Here is a 26,418-nt window from a genome sequence, read left to right on the forward strand (position 1 = left end):
TTTAATGTTTTAATTTTTATTTCACCTTTATTTAAACAGGTAGGCTAGTTGAGAACAAGTTCTCATTTGCAACTGCGACCTGGCCAAAATAAAGCAAAGCAGTGTGACACAGACAACAACACAGAGTTACACATGGAGTAAACAATAAACAAGCCAATAACACAATAAACAAGTCAAGAACACAGTTGAAAAAAAGAAAGTCTATATGCAGTGTGTGCAAAAGGTATGAGGAGGTAGGTAATAAATAGGCCATAGGAGCGAATAATTACAATTTAGTGGATTTACACTGGAGTGATAAATGAGCAGATGATGATGTGCAAGTAGAGATACTGGTGTGCAAAAGAGCAGAAAAGTAAATAAAATAAAAACAGTATGGGGATGAGGTAGGTAGATTGGGTGTGCTATTTACAGATGGACTATGTACAGCTGCAGCGATCGGTTAGTTGCTCAGATAGTTGATGTTTAAAGTTGGTGAGGGAAATAAAAGTCTCCAACTTCAGCGATAGTTATGAGGTTGATAGATTGGAAACCACAGGACAAATCCGAGGGGGCACGTGCCCTCTGTATCCATCTCCAGCCTAACTAACTAGACACTTGGCCCACACAGACTACTTGCACACACAAACACACACACTCCTTGAGGAACACACAGCATCCGGAATGGGCAGAAATAGGCTAGAGAATGCAATGCATCCGGGGAGTGTGTAGGTGGGTGGAGAAGGCAGACATGAGAGAGTGGATGGTGTTTGAGAGTATGAAAAAGTGACTGCATGATATCCATGTTTATATTGTTGAATAAACAATAACTTGTTTTGTTTAAATAGGGAGTATGCCAGAGAATAGTTTGCCTTTTACAATTCTAGTTTTTAAATTATTATTTAGTTATTAGGCCTAGGCTTCTTGAAGATAATACAATTGTAGACCCATGTAATTGCTTTGATATAAAGAGAAACCTGGTGATTAACGTTACATTCATCTTCTTCTCTTTACATTCAGTGGCCAATAAAAGTTCATTCGAACATTTGTGCGCGATTTTTTTCTGGCAAGAATAGGGTTAATACAGCGGAAATGATGTTGTGGTTTGTTTCCCTCGGAAGTGAAAAATAGTAAGACAAACAACAAGGACAGCGTTAGCCAAGAACATAATAAGAAAAACGTGTATATTTGAATTAGGAGAAAGAACACACTCTACTAATACAGGATAATAATAGTTTGTATTCACAATTCAATAACTACATGTTCTTTCTACGAGAAGAATTTATCAGTTTCCCACATTTGATCATTTTATAGGAGCGACGCTAACGTTACAGGGCTCAAGCTAGCCTACATTGTATCATCTAATCTTGCCTTCCCTTTTTACGGAAGAGAAAGGTGAGTTGCGTTGGTGGTCATCTTTCCCAATGTTATTCCAGTCAGTGTTAGCAGTCAAATAGCTAAAATAACATTGTCAACAATCCACCGTTAATATTATTAAAATTACATTAGCTAGATAACTATATACGAGCAAACTAATGTTGTAAGCTAGTTAGCGTTTTAGCTACGAGACAGCTAGCTATTCGTCTCGAGACAGTTGGTCATTTTGTTCGCGACGGTGACGACATGACTTATTAGCTCGAACCTAACATTGCCCCAACTATCCTCTGATATCCCGTCCCAGTCATTTCTTGTAGAATAAATTAATAGCACTTCTAGATAGTTAGCTTGTGCAACTGCTGATAACCAGATGGCTAGCTAAAGAGTTTGGTTTATCTTTTCAAAATGTCGGCGCTGCGGATCAGCTCGTTGAGTGGATATTGTGGCCATCAAATATGACATTATTGCCAATAACATGTTAGAACTTTGACAACAACAACGATTAATGCAGAATCTCCACATCCCGTTTGATTTCACTTTTCGGTGTACTTTAGATTAGACCCCTAGTTCTGGTGCTTGGGAAAGTGAACGTGTTACAGGCAGGCTAATGTTTAAACTTGCTGTCTCTCCACAGGCAAGAACCAGATACAAGATGAGGCCAGTCGGGTCCAAGGATTGTAACGATTGATCCTTGATTCAATGTCTGCATTGGGTAGGGTACCTAGGACAATGATGCCTGCCATTGCAGTATTATTCAGCTGTCCTTGTCTGACTCTTTGGCCTTGCTGAGGTGTGGTGTCGGAGGAGGTGTGGTGTCGGAGGAGGTGTGGTGTCGGAGGAGGTGTGGTGTCGGAGGAGGTGCGGTCAGTGAGAATGGATCAAGGCCCCCACCTAACATGACATTGGATACTTTTTTGGAACTTAAATCAAGAGACTGGGAGGAAGATGGAGAAAGAGGTGGCTGAGGGGGAGGTGGAGATGAAGAGAGAGACATGGACTGTAGAGGCAACTGAGGAGAGTCCTGAAGAGCTGCTCTCAGGTGTTCCTCACCTCCCATCTTCAACCACCATGCCCGACCAGTGGGAAGTCAGAGGAGATGAGGAGGAAACTCAACAACAAGTTCCCAATAAGGAGATGACTGACTATATCAAAGTTACCCCTCAGGATATCCAATCCCCATTCAACCAGGAGGACTCGGAAGATGTAGAATCAGAGGATTGTGGGATTGCAGAGGACAATGAGGTCTCTCTAAGACAGGAGGGGGTGGTGCATGTGGAGAGAGAAGGAAATGAGGAGACAGAGGGTGGAGATGAAGAGGAGAGCGGAGGGAAGGAGCCAAGCATAAACGGGGAGTCAGGCTGGAGGAACTCAGGGGCCGGAGGGAGGAGAGGCCGGTCCCGGAACAGCGGGGGGGGCAGCCTCGGAGCAAAACACTCAGGCTACATCGTCATCCTCGTCCTCCTACCTCCCTAAAGGTTCTCTGTCGTCGGGTGGCGGTAGGCACAAGCAGACCCGGAGGCGCAACCACCACCATCAGCAGGGCCGGAGCCGGCGGCGGACGGGCACCCAGCTGGCCTTGGCCTTCAGGGAGCTGCTGTCGGAGTCGCTCAGCCCCTGGTGCATCTCCTGCATCCACATGGTGGTGGAGGTCATTGTCACCATGACCCACCGATGCGGAGTGGCCGTGGAGGTCGGAGGGGTGGCCCTCTACGACCTGGGCTCACAGATGCTCAACAGGGTCACTGACGTGCCGGGGATGAAGGCAGATGCACAACGCGTGCTTGAGAGGGCGAGGTGCGCCGGGGCGGTCCTGGTGGATAAGAGTGTTCGGTTGGTGAAATGGGTCCGGAAGGCCTCCCTAACTTGCTTCGGCCTCCTCTGTGCCGTGGTACTGCTGGGGTTCCAGTGGGCCCGGTTCACGCTGGTCCGGCTGGGCGGGGAGAGGGCCCAGCGGTGGTGGACGGCCATGCAGGACTCCAGGGTATGGAGGAGGGTGGCTTCGCTGGTGGAGAGGGTCAGCAGCTGGTTCAGGAGGAGAGCCACCCAGGTGCCCCCTTTGACCCCAGATTCTCCTGGTGGAGCAGGCAGATGCCAACCTGGAAAGGAGCTGGAGAGACTGCTGGCGCTGGCTCAAGTCCCTGAGGAGGAGCTGGACCCTTTTACAGTGCTGGGGGTGGAGGCCCACGCCACTGAAGCTGAGCTAAAGAGGGCTTACAGACAGCTGGCTGTCCAGGTGAGTTTACGGGTGCAATGAGATCTGCATTACATCTTTTGAATACATGTGTATAAAATGTGTGGAATTCATTAAAGGGAGAGTGTAGCGATTATAGTCAAACACAAGCCAAAGCAGTTTTGCACTTGGCTGTGCATGACTGCATGCATCTTTTTTTATATCCACAATAGAGGTTGACCGATTAATTGGAATGGCTGATTAATTAGGGTCGGTTTCAAGTTTTCATAACAATCTGTAATCGGCACTTCTGGACACCGATCATGGCCGATTACATTGCACTCCATGAGGAGACTGAGTGGCAGGCTGATTATGCTGATTATACCTGTTATGCGAGTGCAGCAAAGAGGTAAGGTGCTAGCTAGTGTTAAACTTATCTTATAAAAAACAATCAATCTTAACATAATCTCTAGTTAACTACACATGGTTGATGATATTACTAGTTTATCTAGCTTGTTGCATATAATCGATGCGGTGCCTGTTGATTTATCATTGAATCATAGCCTACTTCACCAAACGGTTATTTAACAAGAACATTTGCGAAAAAAGCACTGTCGTTGCACCAATTTTCAACCTGTATATTTAATATTCCCTGCTTACATGAATTTCTTTTAACTAGGGAAATTGTGTCACTTCTCTTGCGTTCTGTGCAACAGAGTCAGGCTATATGCAGCCTTTGGGCCGCCTGGCTCGTTGCGAACTAATTTGCCAGAATTTTAGGTAATTATGACATAACATTGCACAACCTTCAATGTAACAGGAATATTTAGTCTTATGGATGCCACCCGTTAGATAAAATACGGAACGGTTCCGTATTTCACTGAAAGAATAAACATTTTGTTTTCGAAATGATAGTTTCCGGATTTGACCATGTCAATGACATAAGGCTCATATTTCTGTGTGTTGTTATGTTATAATTAAATCTATGATTTGATAGAGCAGTCTGACTGAGCGGTGGTAGGCAGTAGCAGGCTCGTAAGCATTCATTCAAACAGCACTTTCGTGCGTTTGCCAGCAGCTCTTCCCTGTGCTTCAAGCATTTAGCTGTTTATGACTTCAAGCCTATCAACTCCCGAGATTAGGCTGGTGTAACCGATGTGAAATGGCTAGCTAGTTAGCGGGTTGCACACTAATAGCGTTTCAATCGGTGATGTAACTCGCTCTGAGACCTTGAAGTAGTTGTTCCCCTTGCTCTGCGAGGGCTGCGGCTTTTGTGGAGCGATGGGTAACGATGCTTCGAGAGTGGCTGTTGTCGATGTGTTCCTGGTTTGAGCCCAGGTAGGGGCGAGGAGAGGGACGGAAGCTATATTGTTACGCTGGCAATACTAAAGTGCCTATAAGAACATCCAATAGTCAAAGGTTAATGAAATACAAATGGTATAGAGAGAAATAGTCTGATAATTCCTATAATAACTACAACCTGGGAATATTGAAGACTCATGTTAAAAGGAACCACCAGCTTTCATATCTTCTCGTGTTCTGAGCAAGGAACTTACATGTTAGCTTTTTTACATGGCACATATTGCACTTTTACTTTCTTCTCCAACACTTTTGTTTTTGCATTATTTAAACCAAATTGAACATGTTTCATTATTTATTTGAGGCGAATTTGATTTTGATGTATTATACTAAGTTAAAATAAGTGTTCATTCAGTATTGTTGTAATTGTCATTATTACAAATAAATACATTTAAAAAATTGGCCGATTTTAATCGGTATTTGCTTTTTTGGTCCTCCAATAATCGATATCGGCGTTTAAAAAAATCATAATCGGTCGACCTCTAATCCACAATATAAAATGTAATCAGAAAATGACTAGAAGTAGTCTCTTCCTTAGTTTTTCTCTCTCTTCCATTATGTTTTCTGCTGTACCCTTCTGTTTGTATTTTTTTTTTCCTTTTCAGGTCCATCCAGACAAGAACAAGCACCCACGCGCTGGGGAGGCCTTTAAGGTGCTGAGGGCTGCCTGGGACATTGTCAGTAACCCAGAAACACGGAGGGAATACGAGCTGTGAGTTGAAGACACACAAGCTACTGGACCAGTACTTATATCAAATGCAAGAAACTGATCACATGACTTCACCTTTAACAAAAACATCTGAAGTTAGAACTCAGGCCTCTCACAATAGGATTACAGATTGAGAAGCATTCCTTAACTGTGGTCCTTAGCATGTTATAGTCAATTTAAAGGCCTGTGGGAAGTTTAGCTTAGTTCCTCAGTAACCCAGAAACTGGACTATTACTTAATTAAAATGCAATAAACCGTGATCAAATGACTGCACTGAAGGCCGTGGGATCTTTGGTGTAGTTGATATGGCTTTGACTTTTGTTTCCCTGCTCCTCCCTCAGGAAGCGCATGGCGAAGACGGAACTCTCCAAGTCGATGAATGAGTTCCTCACCAAACTGCAGGATGACCTGAAGGAAGCTATGAACACTATGATGTGCACCAAGTGTGAGGGCAAGCACAGGTACATCACTGACAGAAATAATATCTGTAATATTTGAATCTATTAATAATCTATGAATAATATCTGTATCATACTTTTATAACCAGACTATTGTGAAAGTGAGGGATTGGAATAGTAATATAATTTACCTATCCTGACTACTCTCAATCAGTAAAATTGTATTTGTACATTTTGCTGCTTACAAAATAATTAGTTACATACAAAAAGCTCAGGCCCTGACTCCGCCCTGTGTGTGCAGGAGGTTTGAGATGGACCGGGAGCCTGCGGAGGCTCGGTTCTGTGCAGAGTGTAACAGACGCCACAGCGCCGAGGAGGGAGACCTGTGGGCCGAGTCCAGCATGCTGGGCCTACGCATCACATACTTTGCCTGCATGGATGGCAAGGTCTACGACATCACAGGTACTGGCTTGACTATGACAGTTTTTGAGAGCATCAAAACTGTAATGCATTGTGGGTACATTTTAAGTGACTGATCTAAAAATTATATTGAGAAGTTATTTATGCTGCACGTTGATTTGTAGATCAGTCAGTCTACAATCGCCACTGTCGAACAAGCCCATTGCTTTGACAAGCTGTGTAATGACACCCACATGGATAGTTAGGCTCTCATCTATGCTAATGCAATACTTCTTTATGTATTGACTTAAAGATGTTTCTGTTTCATCTGTAAACTAAAAGCACTCTTAACAAGCCAACTGACAGGCTCAAGAGCTCTACAACTAAATTGAATTCTAAGCTGCTAAATAATGTTAAGACACCTGAAGTCAGACGGACTATTTCTCCTTGCCGCTTGCTTCAGTATTCACCTTTTCCGCTCCCACCTTTCAGAGTGGGCCGGCTGCCAGAGGATAGGAATCTCCCCAGACACACACCGCGTTCCCTACCACATCTCCTTCGGATCCAAGAACAACAGCAACTCCACGCAGCGCCACAGGTAGGTCCCAGGGCACTGAGGGTTGAGTTCCAATCTAATTTTCCTCTTGAAGTTTGCAATCGTAAACTACTCCACACTAATGTAAAATGATTGTATTGGTGTCTGCATGGGCTAGAGGGAGTTTCCATATACCAGTCATATCCTTTCAAATCCATGAAGGGAAGGGAACAAGTGCATATTTCGTGAGAAAGGAGAGATTATTGGGACACAACCAAGGTGTTATGTGACCAACCGTCTAAAAGACCACAGAGGCCTAAATTAGATTGTTCTCTGAAATACAATTGCGCTCTGGTCAGTGCAGGTGCTCCTGCATGTGAAAGAGTTACATATTTATGGACAGAGATTAGTTTTGGAGCTCCAGATTATTAAGCATCTCTGATGCTTGTGAATGATGCCTCCTCTTGGCCAAGGCAAAAGAGGCAACAATCTCAATGTGACTTGCATCAGGGTTAACTATAGGCTAGATCAGGGATGGGGGTGGGGCCACAAAAAATCTGAACTCATTATGAGAGGCCGCAGTTGCTCGCGGGTCTGCCCACATGAGACCCCGACTGAGTTACTTTTTTGGGGGGTGGGATTGATCCAAGGCCATTCGGCCCACGTGCCCCTGGTTGCCCAACCCTGGTGGGCTAGATGGAAATAGAATGAATGTAACAAATCAAATTTATTGATATATACCTAGAGAGGAACCAGGCTATGAGGGGTGGCCAGTCCTCTTCTGGCTGTGCCGGGTGGAGATTATAACACAACATGGCCAAGATTTTCAAATGTTCATAAATTACCAGCATGGTGAAATAATAATAATCACAGTAGTTGTCGAGGGTGCAGCAAGTCAGCACCTCAGGAGTAAATGTTAGTTGGCTTTTCATAGCCGATCATTAGGAGTATCTCTACCGCTCCTGCTGTCTCTAGAGAGTTGAAAACAGCAGGTCTGGGACAGGTAGCACATCCGGTGAACAGGTCAGGGTTCCATAGCCGCAGGCAGAACAGTTGAAACTGGAGCAGCAGCACGGCCAGGTGGACTGGGGACAGCAAGGAGTCCTCATGCCAGGTAGTCCTGAGGCATGGTCCTAGGGCTCAGGTCCTCCGAGAGAATTAGAGAGAGCATACATAAATTCACACAGGACACCGGATAAGACAGGAGAAGTACTCCAGTTATAACAAACTGACCCTAGCCCCCCGACACAAACTACTGCAGCATAAATACTGGAGGCTGAGACAGGAGGGGTCAGGAGACACTGTGGCCCCATTCAATGACGGGGCCAAACAGGAAGGATATAACCCCACCCACTTTGCCAAAGCACAGCCCCCACACCACTAGAGGGATATCTTCAACCACCAACTTACCATCCTGAGACAAGGCCGAGTATAGCCCACAAAGATCTCCGCCACGGCACAACCCAAGGGGGGTGCCAACCCAGACAGGAAGATCACGTCAGTGACTCAACCCACTCAGGTGACGCACCCCTCCTAGGGACGGCATGGAAGAGCACCGGCATGGAAGAGATGAGTCTTCAGTAAAGACTTAAAGGTTGAGACCGAGTCTGCGTCTCTCACATGGGTAGGCAGACCATTCCATAAAAATGGATCTCTATAGGAGAAAACCCTGCCTCCAGCTGTTTGCTTAGAAATTCTAGGGACAATTAGGAGGCCTGCTTCTTGTGACCGTAGCGTATGTGTAGGTATGTACGGCAGGACCAAATCGGAAAGATAGGTAGGAGCAAGCCCATGTAATGCTTAGTATGTTAGCAGTAAAACCTTGACATCAGCCCTTGCCTTAACAGGAAGCCAGTGTAGGGAGGCTTGCACTGGAGTAATATGATCACATTTTTTGTTTCTAGTCAGGATTCTAGCAGCCGTATTTGGCACTAACTGAAGTTTATTTGGTGCTTTATCCGGGTATCCGGAAAGTAGAGCATTGCGGTAGTCTAATCTAGAAGTAACAAACGCATGGATTAATGTATTTTTCTGCATCATTTTTGGACAGAAAGGTTCTGATTTTTGCAATGTTACGTAGATGGGGGAAAAAAGCTGTCCTTGAAACAGTCTTGATGTGTTCGTCAAAAGAGAGATCAGGGTCCAAAGTAACGCCGAGGTCCTTCACAGTTTTATTTGAGATGACTGTACAACCATCAAGATTAATTGTCAGATTCAACAGAAGATCTCTGTTTCTTGGGACCTAGAACAAGCATGTCTGTTTTGTCCGAGTTTAAAAGTGGAAAGTTTGCAGCCATCCACTTCCTTATGTCTGAAACACAGGCTTCTAGCGAGGACAATTTTGGGGCTTCACCATGTTTCATTGAAATGTACAGCTGTGTGTCATCCGCATAGCAGTGAAAGTTAACATTATGTTTTCGAATGACATCCCCAAGAGGTAAAATATATAGTGAAAACAATAGTGGTCCTAAAACGGAACCTTGAGGAACACTGAAATTTACAGCTGATTTGTCAGAGGACAAACCATTCAGAGAGAAACTGATATCTTTCCGACAGATAAGATCTAAACCAGGCCAGAACTTGTCCGTGTAGACCAATTTGGGTTTCCAATCTCTCCAAAAGAATGTGGTGATCAATGGTATCAAAAGCAGCACGAGGACAGATGCAGAAACTCGGTCTGACGCCATTAAAAGGTAATTTACCACCTTCACAAGTGCAATCTCAGTGCTATGATGGGGTCTAAAACCAGACTGAAGCATTTCGTATACATTGTTTGTCTTCAGGAAGGCAGTGAGTTGCTGCGCAACAGCTTTTTCCCCCAAAAAATGAGAGGAATGGAAGATTCGATATAGGCCGATTCGTTTTAAAAATATTTTCTGGGTCAAAGTTTGGCTTTTTCAAGAGAGGCTTTATTACTGCCACTTTTAGTGAGTTTGGTACACATCCGGTGGATAGAGAGCCGTTTATTATGTTCAACATAGGAGGGCCAAGCACAGGAAGCAGCTCTTTCAGTAGTTGGAATAGGGTTCAGTATGCAGCTTGAAGGTTTAGAGTCCATGATTATTTTCATCAATGTGTCAAGAGATATAGTACTAAAACACTTGAGTCTCTCCCTTGATTCAAGGTCTTGGCAGAGTTGTGCAGACTCAGGACAACTGAGCTTTGGAGGAATACGCAGATTTAAAGAGGAGTCCGTAATTTACTTTCTAATGATCATGATCTTTTCCTCAAAGAAGTTCATGAATTTATTTCTGCTGAAGTGAAAGCCATCCTCTCTTGGGGAATGCTGCTTTTTTAGTTAGTTAGTTGCGACAGTATCAAAAAGAAATGAATGAAAAGCTATCCAAAGCTCTGTTGGTTTTTGTTTGTCCCGTGAATAAAACTCAGACACAGAGTGCTCCTTTTTCTTGATTTTCCTGAAGTCACCTGTTGAATGTTTTTTTAAAATTAATGTAACTCTCTTTTCATGATCTCCAGGACACCTCCAGGCCCAGAGCACCATCCTCCAGGCCCGACCAACCCTGCTGACCTGCAGGACTTTTTCAACCGCATCTTCCAGGGGGGACCTCCCCCTGATATGGCTGCCAACGGGGGTTTCTTTCCCTCAGGACCGCCCCCTCATCACCCCTCTGGTGCTGGACTGGGACCTAGTGGACCTTTCTCCCCTCCTCCACCTCAGACTGGCTTCTTCATGCCTCCTGGGGGGCCCCGGCCAGAGCCCAGCGAGACGTGGGCTGAGAGCGGAGGCAAACCTCTACCCCGCAGGAAGAAGAAGGTCCGCAAGCCCTTCCAGAGGTGAGAGCGGCCATTGTTGTGATACGTCATCATAGCAACACAGGGACACTCTACACATGGCCATATCTGTCTTCTTGCTTGTCTGTCAGCGAGCCCGGACCTCCCCTTACTGTACATGAGTCGAAGGATCAATCGAGCTCAGGAAGATTCACACTGGTCGGGGCTACCACCCGAATCAATGACTGACAACACATAGGTCCCAAGCCAGAGATGAGACTGGACCATGTATAAGAAGAAGAAACTAACTCCGTTTAAGTATATTTGGGGTAAGGAGGTGGCAGTATTTCTGCTTCTCCCACTCTCATTTGTTTTCTTCTTTGATTAAACAGCTGTAGCCATGCCACTGAAATCACAAGCCTATTGCTTATGCAAACACATTTCCTTAGGTCTTACTTTCCTGCACAATTCTGCATACACGATTACATGCCATTGGACTCTTTCAGTCCTTGAGGCTTTTGTGATACATTTTTGGGGATATGGTAATGTAATATTGCTTCAGGTCTCTGTGCATTTGTGTTTGAAAGGGACATGGCTAGAAGAAGCCAATTAGAATTGATTCATTTCTGAATTTAACTGCTCAAGCTGAATCCTGGGAGAAGACTGTCCAGAGAGAGGGCTCCTCTGCCTGTTACTGCTTGTACACATCCTTCCTTCCGCCTGTTGCCTTCTTTGATAAATTGTTAGATTATCATTTGAGCAACTGCTTTTCTGCCATTTTTATTACTTTGAATGAAGTTAGAGCGAAAGTTTCACTAACTTATATTGGGAAGTAGGTTTGTGGGGAATGCTTTTGGACCTGAATTAGAGTGCAAGTATGTTCCCTGCCAAACATAGATACACTGCTCGTTGAACATCTTATTCAAAAATCATTGACATTAATATGGAGTTGGTCCCCCTTTGCTGTTATAACAGCCTCCACTCTTTCACTAGATGTTGGAACATTGCTGCGGGGACTTGCTTCCATTCAGCCACGAGCATTAGTTAGGTCGGGCACTGATGTTGGGCGATTAGGCCTGGCTCGCAGTCGCCGTTCCTATTCATCCCAAGATGTTGTATGGAGTTGAGGTCGGGGCTCTGTGCAGGCCAGTCAAGTTCTTCCACACCGATCTCGACAAACCATTTCTGTATGGGCCTTGCTTTGTGCACGGGGGTATTGTCATGCTGAAAAAGAAAAGGGCCTTCCATAAACTGTTGCCACAAAGTTGGAAGCACAGAATCGTCTAGAATGGCCTTGTATGCTATAGCGTTAGATTTCCCTTAACTGGAACTGAGGGGCCTAGCCTGAAACATGAAAAAGAGCCTCGAACCATTATTCCTTCTCCACCTTTACAGTTGGCCCTATGCATTCGGGTAGGTAGCGTTCTCCTGGCAGATGATGAAGCGTGATTGACGTTGCTTCCGGAGGTAGTTTGGAACTTGGTATTGAGTGTTGCAACCATGATGCTACGCGCTTCAACACTCAGCAGTCCCATTCTGTGAGTGTGTGTGGCCTACCACTTTGCGGCTGAACTGTTGTTGCTGCTAGATGTTTCCACTTCTCAATCACGGCATTTACAGTTGACCGGGGCAGCTCTAGCAGGGTAGAAATTTGGCAAACTGACTTGTTGGAAAGGTGGCTTCCTATGATGGTGCCTTGTTGAAAGTCACTTAGCTCTGTAGTATGGGCCATTCCACTGCCAATGGCTATGTGCTTGATTTTATACACCCCTCAGCAACGGGTGTGGCTGAAATTGCTGAATCCATTAATTTGAAAAGACATCCACATACTCTTGGCCATGTAGTGTATCAACTCTGTCTAGCTACATTGAATACACATTGAAGCCCACTTAGAATCACTTTGAGGCATCAGAGGTTAGCAGGTACATATTCAAATCCAGACGGTTATATTGTGAGTCAAGGACCTAGGCTATTTACTGCTTGCAGTCCCTAAGTATTGGTGTGAAACATCAGTGTTCAGTTGATTTTGTAGTAAAGTTGATTTCAGATGGATGGATGAATAGATTTCAGATGGATGAATGGACAATGTTTGTTTTGTGAGTTATGTGGATTAAATTCCATCTTCAAGTTCCGACTCTCACAAGACAGGTGAATGCTGGATAATTCCAATGGAGCAGAAACCAGGGGACCTGTCTAGAAGCATCGTGTTGTTCCCGTGGCTCAAGAGAATGCCAAGATGCAATCCGCCCTGAATTGCATCTTGACACCCTTTAAGATTGGAGGTGACTGAACTTCCATTGAGAACACAATGACTAGCAGTGTACAATAGTTATCAGAGATTAGTCTTTGGCGGATACTTACCAACAGTTTAAAGGTTGATGGAATGACAGAGGAGCTGAATATCAAGACTAACAGTCCTACCACCACTTTTTATTTCAAAGAAAAGCTACCACTGCCCTCTTTTGCCCCTTTCTCATTAGTCAGTATGCTCCAGATTGAAGAGGGATAGTATTCAGATCTCTAACAATCTGCCTGTACTCATTATGGCAAATCATTGTGTTTTTCCTGTGGAGATACAGTATTTGAAATAAATGTGGTGAAAGTTGATCAACTAATTCCTTTTATAAGCCACAGGTCTAGGTTCCAGTGAAGGAGATAAAACATTCAAACGTTAATAGGTCTGATTCCATATTTATCGATAACCCCAGAGTAGGAGCGCTGATCTAGGTTCTATTTATCGATAACCCCAGAGTAGGAGCGCTGATCTAGGTTCTATTTATCGATAACCCCAGAGTAGGAGCGCTGATCTAGGTTCTATTTATCGATAACCCCAGAGTAGGAGCGCTGATCTAGGTTCTATTTATCGATAACCCCAGAGTAGGAGCGCTGATCTAGGTTCTATTTATCGATAACCCCAGAGTAGGAGCGCTGATCTAGGTTCAGGCCTTTCCATGTAATCTTATTCATTAGGATCAAAAAGGCTAAATTGATCCTAGATTAGTACTCCTACTCTAAGACGCTTTATGAATATGTGCCCTGCCCAGGTATCGGTTCCATTTTACCTTTTTGATTTGTGTTATTCTGTGGATGTTGGGAGATGGGTTGTAGCTTTGATTTAAAGGGCCTAGGTCCCTTGTTGCGCATGTTTATTTGTTCTCCTTGAAGTGAAAAATGTTTTCAGTGCAATTGTCCACTTGCTTTTTATTTTTTTATGGAGGTATTAGAGGTTTAATTTAACCTGTTTTAGTCTGAATTGTCAATACTGTCAGATTGTTAGATACCCTCGTTGACTTGAGAATGTATGGCTTAAGTAGCAGTCTAAAGCGGCAAGTCAACTCAGGGCTCCCAATGTGGAAGAAGAGCCAAAATCGCAGATTATAATTTGTTCTTGAGATATTTTTAAACAGTATATGCAAAAACAAATATTGCAAAAAAATCAGACAATCATCAGGGTTAAATGTGCGGGGCACTTGCATTTTTTTTCTGTTTTTGGGGTAGGAAAGTGAGTTTGCTGGCAAGAGTTTATTACAATTGTGAAACATCAGTGTTAAGTTGATTTTCCTTTTGTCTGGATTTCATAGTAAAGTTGATTTCAGATGGATGAATGGACTTTCATTGTTTTGTAGATTGAATTCCGTCTTCAAAATCTGACTCACAAGGCAGGAGAATGCTGGATAATTCCAATGGAGTAGAAACCAGGGGACCTGCTAATGGCACTTCTGGAGCACACTCATGAAATGGCGTTTTACAATACACAAATTTTAAACATACAGTAGATCAAACCAGTCTTTATACACCTCGTGTTTTTCCATCCTCTGCTCTGATTTATCCTAAATCATACAGCTAGAGCTATGGAAACAGTGTAAAATGCACCTCTTTTCCATAAAAGGCCTTTTCTGGGCTGCTGCGGATTCCCAGAAGCCAGTTTATTTGAGTCCTCTCCGCTCTCACACACCATTAGTGCTTCTGTCAAGGGGGGACACTTGGGATATTTACTATGTCTCCCTGTCCCACTATACCACAACTTCAACTAGGCCATCAAGTAATATTCAGGTAAGTCCAACAGAGATCCTTAACCAATCAAAAGCAGGGTTATAGCCATGTGCCACATTTTGGTATGACTGAGACAAAAAGCATGTTTCAGCTACGCAGTGTGTGCTACTGTTCCCTGAACCATGCTTGTTCCCATTCATACCAGTCTCTCGATTCTGATTATCTTGCTTTGGAATAAGTTTTACTTAAACAGCACCCAGGTCTTTCCTGAAGTTAGATTTGTTTGCCACTAACACACTTCCTGTCAATGAGAAAACCAGTAACTGTAGAAGTTAGAGGCAGCTTAATCCTTTACGAAACACCTTTAACATACCAGCTACTGTAGATAGTTTAACCATTTTACATTCCTTACTATATATTTACATTTGCATATACATCTAGCTTTTACAAAATAACTGACAGCATAGATTTTTTTTAAACAAAACTCCAAAAATTGACATATTAAGCAGAATGTATAAGCAATGATACTGCTACTTGTGCCTTTCACCATAATCAATGCCTCTTCCTTTAAAACTTGCCTTTCAGTTCCCCAATAACCCTATGAAGCATTTGACAGTCTAGGTAGGCCACCAGGCCACCCTGGTTGGCCCAGCGGTCTGCCCCAGGGCTCTCTGAGTGGGATTGGTGGTAGGTCAGTTCCCCCTGGTCATGGTGCCCCCCCTCACAGTGGCCGAAGCGGAGGCACTCTTTAAGGTCCAGCATCCCCCCACCCAGTGCAAGGAGCAGGGCATGGGGGCCACAGGAGTCCCACTTGAAGGTGCTGCCCTCGGAGAGAACGTAGATGTCAGCTAGGCCCAGGATCACACACAGGATCTTGTATCCGGCCCCCGAGGCATACATCAGCCTGTCAGGCCCACACAGAGGGGCCAAGGCCTCCTTCAACGCCTGCTTCTCACTGGAGCTCAGCACCACCGATAGTCCTGGACACTCCGCAGGTCTTTCTTTAGGTCGGAGCACCGAGCAGGCTTTGACACTCCCACATGACACTCCCCAGAAATGCTTCCCCTTCCAGCTGCAACAAATATGCACATCACATCAACCAAATGTCATTAAAGGAAGCTTGGATGGTGAGGTCTGAGCATTACTGTTATTTCTATTTAAATTGTGGATTGAAAATAGTAATTCCAAATGAAAATACCTTTTCCAATACTTAACTTGAAAGAAATTGGTAATTTAATCAACAACTTAAATAGCATTGACCCTAACCCTGGTGTCAAAACGATTGCTGTTCTGGTTCTAGAGTCAAATCCAATTGTTTTTGTCACATGCTTTGTAAACAACAGGTGTAGACTAACAGTGAAATGCTTAAATACAAGCCCTTCTCAACAATTCAGAGAGAAAGAAAATATATAAATAATAGAAAAGTAAGAGTCTCACCCTGTTGGGTCTTTGTGGTTGAAGGGCTGGTTTATGACCCCTATGACGGGTTCCCCAGTGGCGCGGAGGTATACCCCGATCAGGACCAGGGCACACTGCAGACCTGAAGGACAGAGACAGCCCTCCTCCACCACCTCCTCACGACCCCCAATGTACTGGCTAGTGGCATCTGAACGAAAACCAAACACATAGAAACAACATACTTTTGTATATATAGTGTATGTGGACATCCATTCAAATGAGTGGATTCGGTGATAAGTGTACGGGGATGCAAACTAAGAGGAGTGGGGGTTGGATCCCCACTGGCTGTAAACAAACGAGTGATGCGCGTTTGGAGCAATTCTGGCTATCTAAGGCTCAGCCAATCGTCCACATAGCAAACAGAATGCAGCGCAGCAAGCAGCTGAAGGAAGAAGAGACAATGTGCTAGTTACAGCATCAGCGCGCGCTCTGGAAAGGCAGCTTGCCAGTCAGAGCAGTGTGTCCCCTGAACCGTAAGAAAGAGGTAAAGTTAGGTGAGAAGCCTGACATCGGAGACAGGGGTGAGAAGGTGATGAAGCGTACTTCATGAGCTGTAACCAAAGAACTACTAACAGTTGGAAAGTTTGAGGTACGGGAGAAAGTGGTGGAACAAGACTTAGCATTGTTAAGTATCTTGCTAGCTGGATCGAATTCTCCGTTAGCTAGCCAGAGAAATGTTGAGCAACATTAGCCAACTTATCTGATAAAATAATTTGAGTTTATGGTGTGAAAATGACCTTGCTAATAAAGTCAGCTAACGTTACAACATCAGATGAGCTAACATTAGTAACCTTGGGGCAGCGTGGTTAAGAGCGTTGGGCCTTTAACCTAAAGGATGCTAGATTGAATCCCCGAGCTGACAAGGTAGAAATATGTTGTTCTACCCCTGAACAAGGCAGTTAACCCACTGGTCCTAGGCTCATTGTAAATAACTGACTTGCCTAGTTAAATAAATAAAAATATATATAACCAAATCGCTATAGTATTAAAACCTCTAGCGACTCCCAAACCCGCATGCGGGAGCGTAATCATCGCCTGAAACTAATTAGCATAATGCAGCGGACATAAATGTCCCTAGAAAATATTATTATTCATGAAAATCACAAATGAAATATATTGGAGACACAGCTTAGCCTTTTGTTAATAACCCTGTCATCTCAGAATTTCAAAATATGCTTTACAGCCAACGCTAGACAAGCATTTGTTTAAGTTTATAATAGGCTAGCATAGCATTATGCCTTGCTAGCAGCAGGCAACCTTGTCACGGAAATCAGAAAAGCAATCAAATTAAATAATTTACCTTTAATGAACTTCGGATATTTTCACTCACGAGACTCCCAGGTAGATAGCCATAGTTCATTTTTTCCCAAAATATCATTTTTGTATGCGAAACAGCTCCGTTTGTTCTTCACATTTGGCTGAGAACTCGCCCGGAAATTGCGGTCACCACAACGCCAATTTTTTTCTCCAAATTAGCTCCATAATATCCACAGAAACATGGCAAACGTTGTTTAGAATCCATCCTCAATGTGTTTTTCTAATATCTATTCGATAATATATCCGTCGGAACAATTCCTTTTTCTCTAGGACGGATTGGAGTAATGGCTACCTCTGTACTTTACGCAAGAATCTCTCTCGGAGCCACCATGTGACCACTTACGCAATGTGCCCCCATAAGGCTATTCTTCAACAGAAATGCGTAAAACTACATCACAATGCTGTAGACACCTTGGGGAATACGTAGAAAGCCTAAGCTCACATTCACAGCCATATAGGGAGTCATTGGAACGCAGCGCTTTCAAAACCTGGGGCACTTCCGGATTGGATTTTTCTCAGGCTTTCACTTACAACATCAGTTCTGTTATACTCACAGACAATATCTTTACAGTTTTGGAAACGTTAGTGTTTTCTATCGAAAGCTGTCAATTATATGCATATTCTAGCATATTTTCCTGACAAAATATCCCGTTTAAAACGGGAACGTTTTTTTTTTTTAAATGACAATACTGCCCCTAGAGTTCCAAGAGGTTTAATTAACTGGTATACGAGTCCTTGCCATTCCTCAAGCTATAACGGGTTAGTTGCTTACTAGATCCTTTGTGAAATGTTAACTAACTAACCACTCACACTATCTGTTAACTAATGTTTTCACTCTACAGTATGTGGTTAATTTTCAGAATTAGGTGAAAATGAGGCGTTGCTTGTTAAACAAGTGGATTCAGGGATCAAGTGTAGCTGGAGCTGGGCCTGGCTTAAACTGGATGCCACTATAGAGGTGAAAGGAACACCACACACGTTCCCTCTTTCTCACTTTTTCTGGCACATTGTAGAACAGATGTCCACAGGCAGAAAGTGTACAATGTAATATATTGCAATTTATATTGCTTTTGGTGTGTTGAACTTGACAGTAATACCTGTGTGAGTGAGGGAGATTATACTTTTTTTCTCAGTGAATGTTATTTTTGCACACATGTAGCCTCTTGTGCACTTAATCGATGTCTATAGTGGTGATAGAGAAAAAAATAGAATGCCCGTTTGTTTAATTTAATTTCTACTTATAGATGTTTTTTTTTTTCTCCCAAGTACAATATTAATGTGTGTGGTCACAAGCGTTCTATTATAAAGGCTATCATGGCTAACTGCAATATTAGTGTATTGTTTTTTCTCAAGATGAGTGTCATTTGCAGTCAAGTCTAGGCAACAAATAACATTGGATTGCTTTCTTTACATTTTTTAGCTGTGAGTTAGGTTCACATTAACCACTTTATTTTACACACAGAGACTGATCATGTAGATCATATTATTTGTTGTTTAATTAGTTAACCTGCAGTTCCCCCTAGCAGGGATTGTTTTGCATGTTTCAGTGCAAAAAAAAAAAGTCACCTTTTTGGGCCCTCAGCAGTTTGCATCCCATGCACCTAGGATGCCACCTTTCCAACGAGTTCATAAAATTTCTGCCATGCTAGAGCTTCCCCGGTCAACTGTAAGTGCTGTTATTGTGAAGTGGACAAGTCTAGGAGCAACAACGGCTCAGCTGCGGAGTGGTAGACCACACAAGTTCACAGAACGGGAGAGCCGCGTGCTGAAGCGTGTACAAATCATCTGTCCTCGGTTGCAACACTCACTACACAGTTCCAAACTGCCTCTGGAAGCAACGTCAGCACAATAACTGTTCGTCGGGAGCTTCATGAAATGGATTTCCATGGCCGTGCAGCCGCACACAAGCCTAAGATCACCATGCGCAATGCCAAGCGTCGGCTGGAGGGGTGTAAAGCTCGCCGCCATTGGACTCTGGAACAATGGAAACGCGTTCTCTGGAGTGATGAATCACACTTCACCATCTGGCCATCTAGTTTGTCGAGATCGGTGTGGAAGAACTTGACTGGCATACACAGAGCCCTGACCTGAACTCCATTGAGATTAGTTGGAACGCCGACTGTCCGTCAGGCTTAATCGCACAACATCAGTGCCCGACCTCAGTAATGCTCTTGTGGATGAATGGAAGCAAGTCCCCGAAGCAATGTTCCAACTAGAGGTCGACCGATTAATCGGAATGGCCGATTTAATTAGGGCCGATTTCAAGTTTTCATAACAATCAGAAATCGGTATTTTTGGGCACTGATTTGCCTATTTTATTTTATTTTTTATATTTTTTTACACCTTTTATTTCATCTTTATTTAACTATGCAAGTCAGTTAAGGATACATTCTTATTTTTAATGACTGCCTAGGAACGGTTGGTTAATTGTCTTGTTCAGGGGCAGAACGACAGATTTTCACCTTGTCCAATCTTGCAACCTTAACTAGTCCAACGCAATTAACGACCTGCCTCTTTCTCGTTGCACTACACAAGGAGACTGCCTGTTATGCAAATGCAGTAAGCCAAGGTAAGTTGCTAGCTAGCATTAAACTTATCTCATAAAAAACAATCAATCATAATCACTAGTTATAACTACACATGGTTGATGATATTACTAGATATTATCTAGCGTGTCCTGCGTTGCATATCATTTGCCTGAGCATACAAGTATCTGACTGAGCGGTGGTAGGCAGAAGCAGGCGCGTAAACATTCATTCAAACAGCACTTTCGTGCGTTTTGCCAGCAGCTCTTCGTTGTGCGTCAAGCATTGCGCTGTTTATGACTTCAAGCCTATCAACTCCCGAGATGAGGCTCCTGTAACCGAAGTGAAATGGCTAGCTAGTTAGCGCACGCTAATTGTGTTGCGTGCGCTAATCGTTGTGTTGCTGGTTCGGGCCCAGGGAGGAGCGAGGAGAGGGACGGAAGCTATACAGTTACACTGGCAATACTAAAGTGCCTATGAGAACATTCAATAGTCAAAGGTTAATGAAATACAAATGGTATAGGGAGAAATAGTCCTATATTTCCTATAATAACTACAACCTATATTGAAGACTCATGTTAAAAGGAACCACCAGCTTTCATATGTTCTCATGTTCTGAGCAAGGAACTGAAACGTTAGCTTTCTTACATGGCACATATTTTACATGGAACATATTGCTCTTTTACTTTCTTCAACACTTTGTTTTTGCATTATTTAAACCAAATAGAACATGTTTCATTATTTACTTGAGGCTAAATTTATTTTATTTATGTATTATATTAAGCTAAAATAATTGTTCATTCAATATTGTTGTAATTGTCATTATTACAAATAAATAAAATAAAAATCAGCCGATTTAATCGGTATCTGCTTTTATGGTCCTCCAATAATCGGTATCGGCGTTGAAAAATCATAATCGGTCGACCTCTAGTTCCAACATCTAGTGGCAAGCCTTCCTAGAAGAGCGGAGGCTGTTATAGCAGCAAAGAGGGGACCAACTACATATTAATGCCCATGAATTTGGAATGAGATGTTCGACAAGCAGGTGTCCACGAGAGGTCGACCGTTTGATTTTTCAACGCCGATACCAATTATTATTATTATTATTTAGTTTAAAAAAAATGTTTTGTAATAATGACAATTACAACAACACTGAATGAACACTTATTTGAGCTTAATATAATACATCAAAATTAATTTAGCCTCAAACAATGAAACATGTTCAATGTAGTTTAAATAATGCAAAAACAAAGTGTTGGGCACATTTTGTTACTTTGTGCTGTCATTTTGGACCGGAATAAAAAGTGTGCCTGTTCACTACACTCTTCTCTCCTGCACCTGACTTCGCCTCCAATACACAAGGACAAATCTCTGCCCTGGAATTTGTGTAGTATTTACGCCACACAATAAGTGGATCTGCTCAGTGCTCACACATCCCTTCTAACATTATCCATAATATCATTCCAAGTATGTCTACAAAGACAACAAATCGGGTTTTTAAAATAGTGACTCCTGGTCAGGTATTACCGATGGGGTCAATCCAGATGCCCAGGTCAGAGGGGCTGAGGGGTATGTGGAAGTTGTCTGTGCCCGTGTCTGTGAGTGTGAGCGTAGCGTCCTGGTGGATGGCACACGCCAGGAGAGTCGCCGCCATCTGGTCCCCATCCAGAACCGTGAGAAGGCCGTCTCCTTCTCTGTCCCACACACTGTGACTATCACAATCTCACCTGGGACGCACGCATGAACAAACACAGAGCCAACAGGTAGTCGACAAGTCCAGCGTTATTAAAAAATTAGATGGCAGAGTGGAATTGTTGCTCTTATCTGTGTAGTAAGTAACACTTATTACCCAAGTAGCTGTATATGTTTCATAGTAATAATATTCATTGTGGATGCTGTTTCTACTAACCTAGTCCATTTTCAAACTTGTTAGACTCCTCTCCTTGTATATGATCAATAATTTCGGGAAACTAAGGTAAAACAGGATAAAACCAGTGGAGGGGTTAGGGTTGCCATAAACATTTTATTATACTAGAGAGGGATATGCCACAAATCCTTCAGAGGGTTGCCTGGATTTCAGACATGAAACAATCCTCATCATGATAACATGAGAAGTGTTTTGGTTCCTGTACCTGAGCTCCAACATCATGGCGGATCATCTCTTGGATTACCACATCGGCTAGCGTCTTGAAGTCCTGGACAAACTTCTTGTTCTTGTCCACCCCAGTCTTCTCCTGGACCAGCAGCTGGAAGAGAGGGGCCTCCTGCCTGCACACGCGGGCCACGTTGGCCGCCTTCTCTGCCACACGCAGCAGCAGCTTCAGCAGATCAGCCATACCTAACTGACACCTGACCTGAGAGGGTTAACACATTAAATACCTATGTGTAGGCTAGAGGGGCCTTAGATATGGGGTCGGAGTTTCTGGAAGAGGGTGTTTTCCAAAAAAAACATATGCCACGGCGTGGCTGAACTGAGGGGTTACAATTATTTTTTATTTTTTTTGCCACAGCATAGTAGTGGGCCATAACTTCTCTCAATGGAGAAAGGATCTTGAAGATGTCAAAGATTAACTATGTAGGGGTTATAATGAAGGAATTGACTGAATTACCTGAGGTTGTCTACTCTGGGTCCACACCTAATTATAGCCTCTCAAATGATGAAACCAGGACATCTCTACGTGACTGCAAAGGAAAAGAATGAGCCCATTTAATAAGAAATAACCTAACCTGTTTAATGAAGCCAGGCACTCTATCCACATGAAAACTGTATCCACATACAAAAACTTCAAAGAGGTCCAGTAGCCTAAAACTGATCTTTCTGGTTCCTCCTCACTGCTTTAAGTCAAAACAATCTATGGCATTTGGGCACGTTGAGGCAGCTGTTTGGTTGCCCGATTGGGTATCTTTGTACAGCCAGTGTTTCTCTGGTTATGGCCCTGCTAACAAATTCTTTGGAGACAAACAATTCAAGAGTTAAACTGATTACAATATTCTAGAGTGCACAGTCAAGAATAGGCTACTAACACAGAGAACACTAGTTTACTAACACAAAGAACTGCAAAAGTTTCCAGTAAGTATCAAGAATGGTCCACCACCCAAAGGAAGGAAGCATTGGAGTCAACATGGGCCAGCATCCCTGTGGAATGCTTTCAACACCTTGTAGTCCATGCCCTGACGAATTGAGCCTATTCTGGGGTTCTTCATGTTTAATACACTCACTGTAAATGCTAAATAATTTCAATTGTAATTGTGTCGCCAGTCACTCAGTAATGTCTTACCTCCATCCACAGTGCATTCAGAAAGTATTCAGACCCCATTACTTTTTTCACATGTTGTTACATTACAGCCTTATTCTAAAATGGGCTCAATAGGTTGGACGTGGGAGCATTGCTGCACAGCTATTTTCAGGTCTCCCCAGAGATGTTAGATCGGGTTCAAGTCCGGGCTCTGGCTGGGCCACTCAAGGACATTCAGAGACTTATCCCAAAGCCACTCCTACATTGTCTTGGCTGTGTACTTAGGGTCATTGTCCTGTTGGAAGGTATACGTTTGCCCCAGTCTAAGGTCCTAAGCAGGTTTTCATCAAGGATCTCTCTGTACTTTGCTCCGTTCACTTTCCCTCGATCCTGACTAGTCTCCTAGTCTCTGCCTCTGAAAAACATCCCCACAGCATGATGCTGCCACCTCCATGCTTCACCGTAGGGATGGTGACAGGTTTCCTCCAGACGTGAAGCTTGGCATTCAGGCCAAAGAGTTCAATCTTTGTTTCATCAGACCAGAGAACCTTGTTTTTCATGGTCTGAGTCTAGGTGCCTTTTGGCAAACTCCATGCTGGCTGTCATGTGCCTTTTACAGAGGAGTGGCTTCCGTCTGGTCACTCTAACATAAAGGCCTGATTGGTGGAGTGCTGCAGAGATTGTTGTCCTTCTGGAAGCTTCTCCCATCTCCACAGAGGAACTCTGGAGCTCTGTCAGAGTGACCATTGGATTCTTGGTCACCTCCCTGACCAAGGCCCTTCTCCCACGATTGCTCAGTTTGGCCAGGCAGCCAGCCAGCTAGATCTATGAAGTCTCTTGGTGGTTCCAATCTTCTTCCATTTAAGAATAACGAATGCCACTGTGTTCTTGGGGACCTTCAATGATGCATAAATGTTTTGATACTCTTCCCCAGATCTGTGCCTCGACACAATCTTGTCTTGGAGGTCTATGGCCAATTCCTTCGACCTCATGGCTTGTTTTTTTGCTCTGACATGCACTGTCAACTGTGGGACCTTATATAGACAGGCGTGTGCCTTTCCAAATCATGTCCAATCAATTGATTTTACCACAGGTGAACTCCAATCAATTTGTAGAAATCTCAAGGATGATCAATGGAAACAGGATGCACCTGAGCTCAATTTTGAGTCTCATGCAAAAGCTCTGAATACTTATGTAAATAATGTTTTTTAAAATGTTTAATACATTTGCAAACATGTTTTCATTTAGTCATTATATGGTATTGTGTTTAGATCACGGGGAAAACATTGAATGTAATCAATTTGAGTATACGGCTGTAACAAAACAAAATTTGGAAAAGGTCAAGGGGTCTGAATACTTTCCGAATATACTACTTACAGTACGTGCGCATATTTCACGCAGCTGTAGTTCTTTACGGTAGTAGCAGAAAAAAACGATCAACCCAGCAACTCCGCACTTGAGTAGATTATCTAATCTAGTAATTAAATCAAATCAAATCAAATGTATTTATATAGCCCTTCGTACATCAGCTGATATCTCAAAGTGCTGTACAGGAACCCAGCCTAAAACCCCAAACAGCAAACAATGCAGGTGTAAAAGCACGGTGGCATGGAAAAACTCCCTAGAAAGGCCAAAACCTAGGAAGAAACCTAGAGAGGAACCGGGCTATGTGGGGTGGCCAGTCCTCTTCTGGCTGTGCCAGGTAGAGATTATAACAGAACATGACCAAGATGTTCAAATGTTCATAAATGACCAGCATGGTCGAATAATAATAAGGCAGAACAGTTGAAACTGGAGCAGCAGCACAGTCAGGTGGACTGGGGACAGCAAGGAGCCATCATGTCAGGTAGTCCTGGGGCACGGTCCTAGGGCTCAGGTCCTCCGAGAGAGAGAAAGAAAGAGAGAATTAGAGAGAGCATATGTGGGGTGGCCAGTCCTCTTCTGGCTGTGCCGGGTGGGGATTATAACAGAACGTGGCCAAGATGTTCAAATGTTCATAAATGACCAGCATGGTTGAATAATAGTAAGGCAGAACAGTTGAAACTGGAGCAGCAGCATGGCCAGGTGGACTGGGGACAGCAAGGAGTCATCATGTCAGGTAGTCCTGGGACATGGTCCTAGGGCCCAGGCCAGTTGAAACTGGAGCAGCAGCATGGCCAGGTGGACTGGGGACAGCAAGGAGTCATCATGTCAGGTAGTCCTGGGGCATGGTCCTAGGGCTCAGGTCCTCCGAGAGAGAGAAAGAAAGAGAGAAGGAGAGAATTAGAGAACGCACACTTAGATTCACACAGGACACCGAATAGGACAGGAGAGGTACTCCAGATATAACAAACTGACCCTAGCCCCCCGACACATAAACTACTGCAGCATAAATACTGGAGGCTGAGACAGGAGGGGTCAGGAGACACTGTGGCCCCATCCGAAGACACCCCCGGACAGGGCCAAACAGGAAGGATATAACCCCACCCACTTTGCCAAAGCACAGCCCCCACACCACTAGAGGGATATCTTCAACCACCAACTTACCATCCTGAGACAAGGCCGAGTATAGCCCACAAAGATCTCCGCCACGGTACAACCCAAGGGGGGGGCAACCCAGACAGGCTGACCACAACAGTGAATCAACCCACCCAGGTGACGCACCCCCCCCCAGGGACGGCATGAGAGAGCCCCAGCAAGCCAGTGACTCAGCCCCCGTAACAGGGTTAGAGGCAGAGAATCCCAGTGGAAAGAGGGGAACCGGCCAGGCAGAGACAGCAAGGGCAGTTCGTTGCTCCAGAGCCTTTCCGTTCACCTTCCCACTCCTGGGCCAGACTACACTCAATCATATGACCCACTGAAGAGATGAGTCTTCAGTAAAGACTTAAAGGTTGAGACCGAGTTTGCGTCTCTGACATGGGTAGGCAGACCGTTCCATAAAAATGGAGCTCTATAGGAGAAAGCCCTGCCTCCAGCTGTTTGCTTAGAAATTCTAGGGACAATTAGGAGGCCTGCGTCTTGTGACCGTAGCGTACGTGTAGGTATGTACGGCAGGACCAAATCAGAGAGGTAGGTAGGAGCAAGCCCATGTAATGCTTTGTAGGTTAGCAGTAAAACCTTGAAATCAGCCCTTGCTTTGACAGGAAGCCAGTGTAGAGAAGCTAGCACTGGAGTAATATGATCAAATTTTTTGGTTCTAGTCAGGATTCTAGCAGCCGTATTTAGCACTAACTGAAGTATATTTAGTGCTTTATC

General features: G+C 43.8%; 2 protein-coding genes across 2 annotated transcripts; one reads left to right on the forward strand and one right to left on the reverse strand.

Moving 5' to 3' along the window:
• The first annotated feature begins 1,070 nt into the window (after positions 1-1,070).
• On the forward strand, positions 1,071-14,256 carry LOC118400423 (dnaJ homolog subfamily C member 14-like). The gene is made up of 7 exons (XM_035797279.2): positions 1,071-1,371; positions 1,988-3,586; positions 5,488-5,594; positions 5,933-6,052; positions 6,291-6,451; positions 6,881-6,986; positions 10,401-14,256. The coding sequence occupies exons 2-7, from the start codon at positions 2,990-2,992 to the stop codon at positions 10,720-10,722; spliced, it is 1,413 nt and encodes a 470-aa protein (XP_035653172.2). The 5' UTR covers positions 1,071-1,371; positions 1,988-2,989; the 3' UTR covers positions 10,723-14,256.
• Positions 14,257-14,368: 112 nt separating this feature from the next.
• On the reverse strand, positions 14,369-25,408 carry LOC118400426 (inositol polyphosphate 1-phosphatase-like). Its single transcript, XM_035797285.2, is given in 7 exon segments — positions 14,369-15,720; positions 16,086-16,254; positions 21,476-21,631; positions 21,634-21,675; positions 21,858-21,918; positions 22,081-22,302; positions 22,558-25,408. Coding segments are annotated over 6 exon segments (1,137 nt in total). The 5' UTR covers positions 22,285-22,302; positions 22,558-25,408; the 3' UTR covers positions 14,369-15,215.
• Between the last annotated feature and the right edge of the window lie 1,010 nt (positions 25,409-26,418).

Source organism: Oncorhynchus keta, chromosome 21, assembly GCF_023373465.1.
Source record: "Oncorhynchus keta strain PuntledgeMale-10-30-2019 chromosome 21, Oket_V2, whole genome shotgun sequence".
NCBI classification, from domain to species: Eukaryota; Metazoa; Chordata; class Actinopteri; order Salmoniformes; family Salmonidae; genus Oncorhynchus; species Oncorhynchus keta.

Excerpts from the sequence above, each read along its gene's own strand:
- LOC118400423 (XM_035797279.2), top strand. The coding sequence starts at position 2,990 with ATGGTGGTGGAGGTCATTGTCACCATGACCCACCGATGCGGAGTGGCC. Across the intron at positions 3,587-5,487 it reads ACAGACAGCTGGCTGTCCAG|GTCCATCCAGACAAGAACAA; the intron begins GTGAGTTTACGG and ends TTTCCTTTTCAG. Across the intron at positions 6,053-6,290 it reads AAGTGTGAGGGCAAGCACAG|GAGGTTTGAGATGGACCGGG; the intron begins GTACATCACTGA and ends CTGTGTGTGCAG.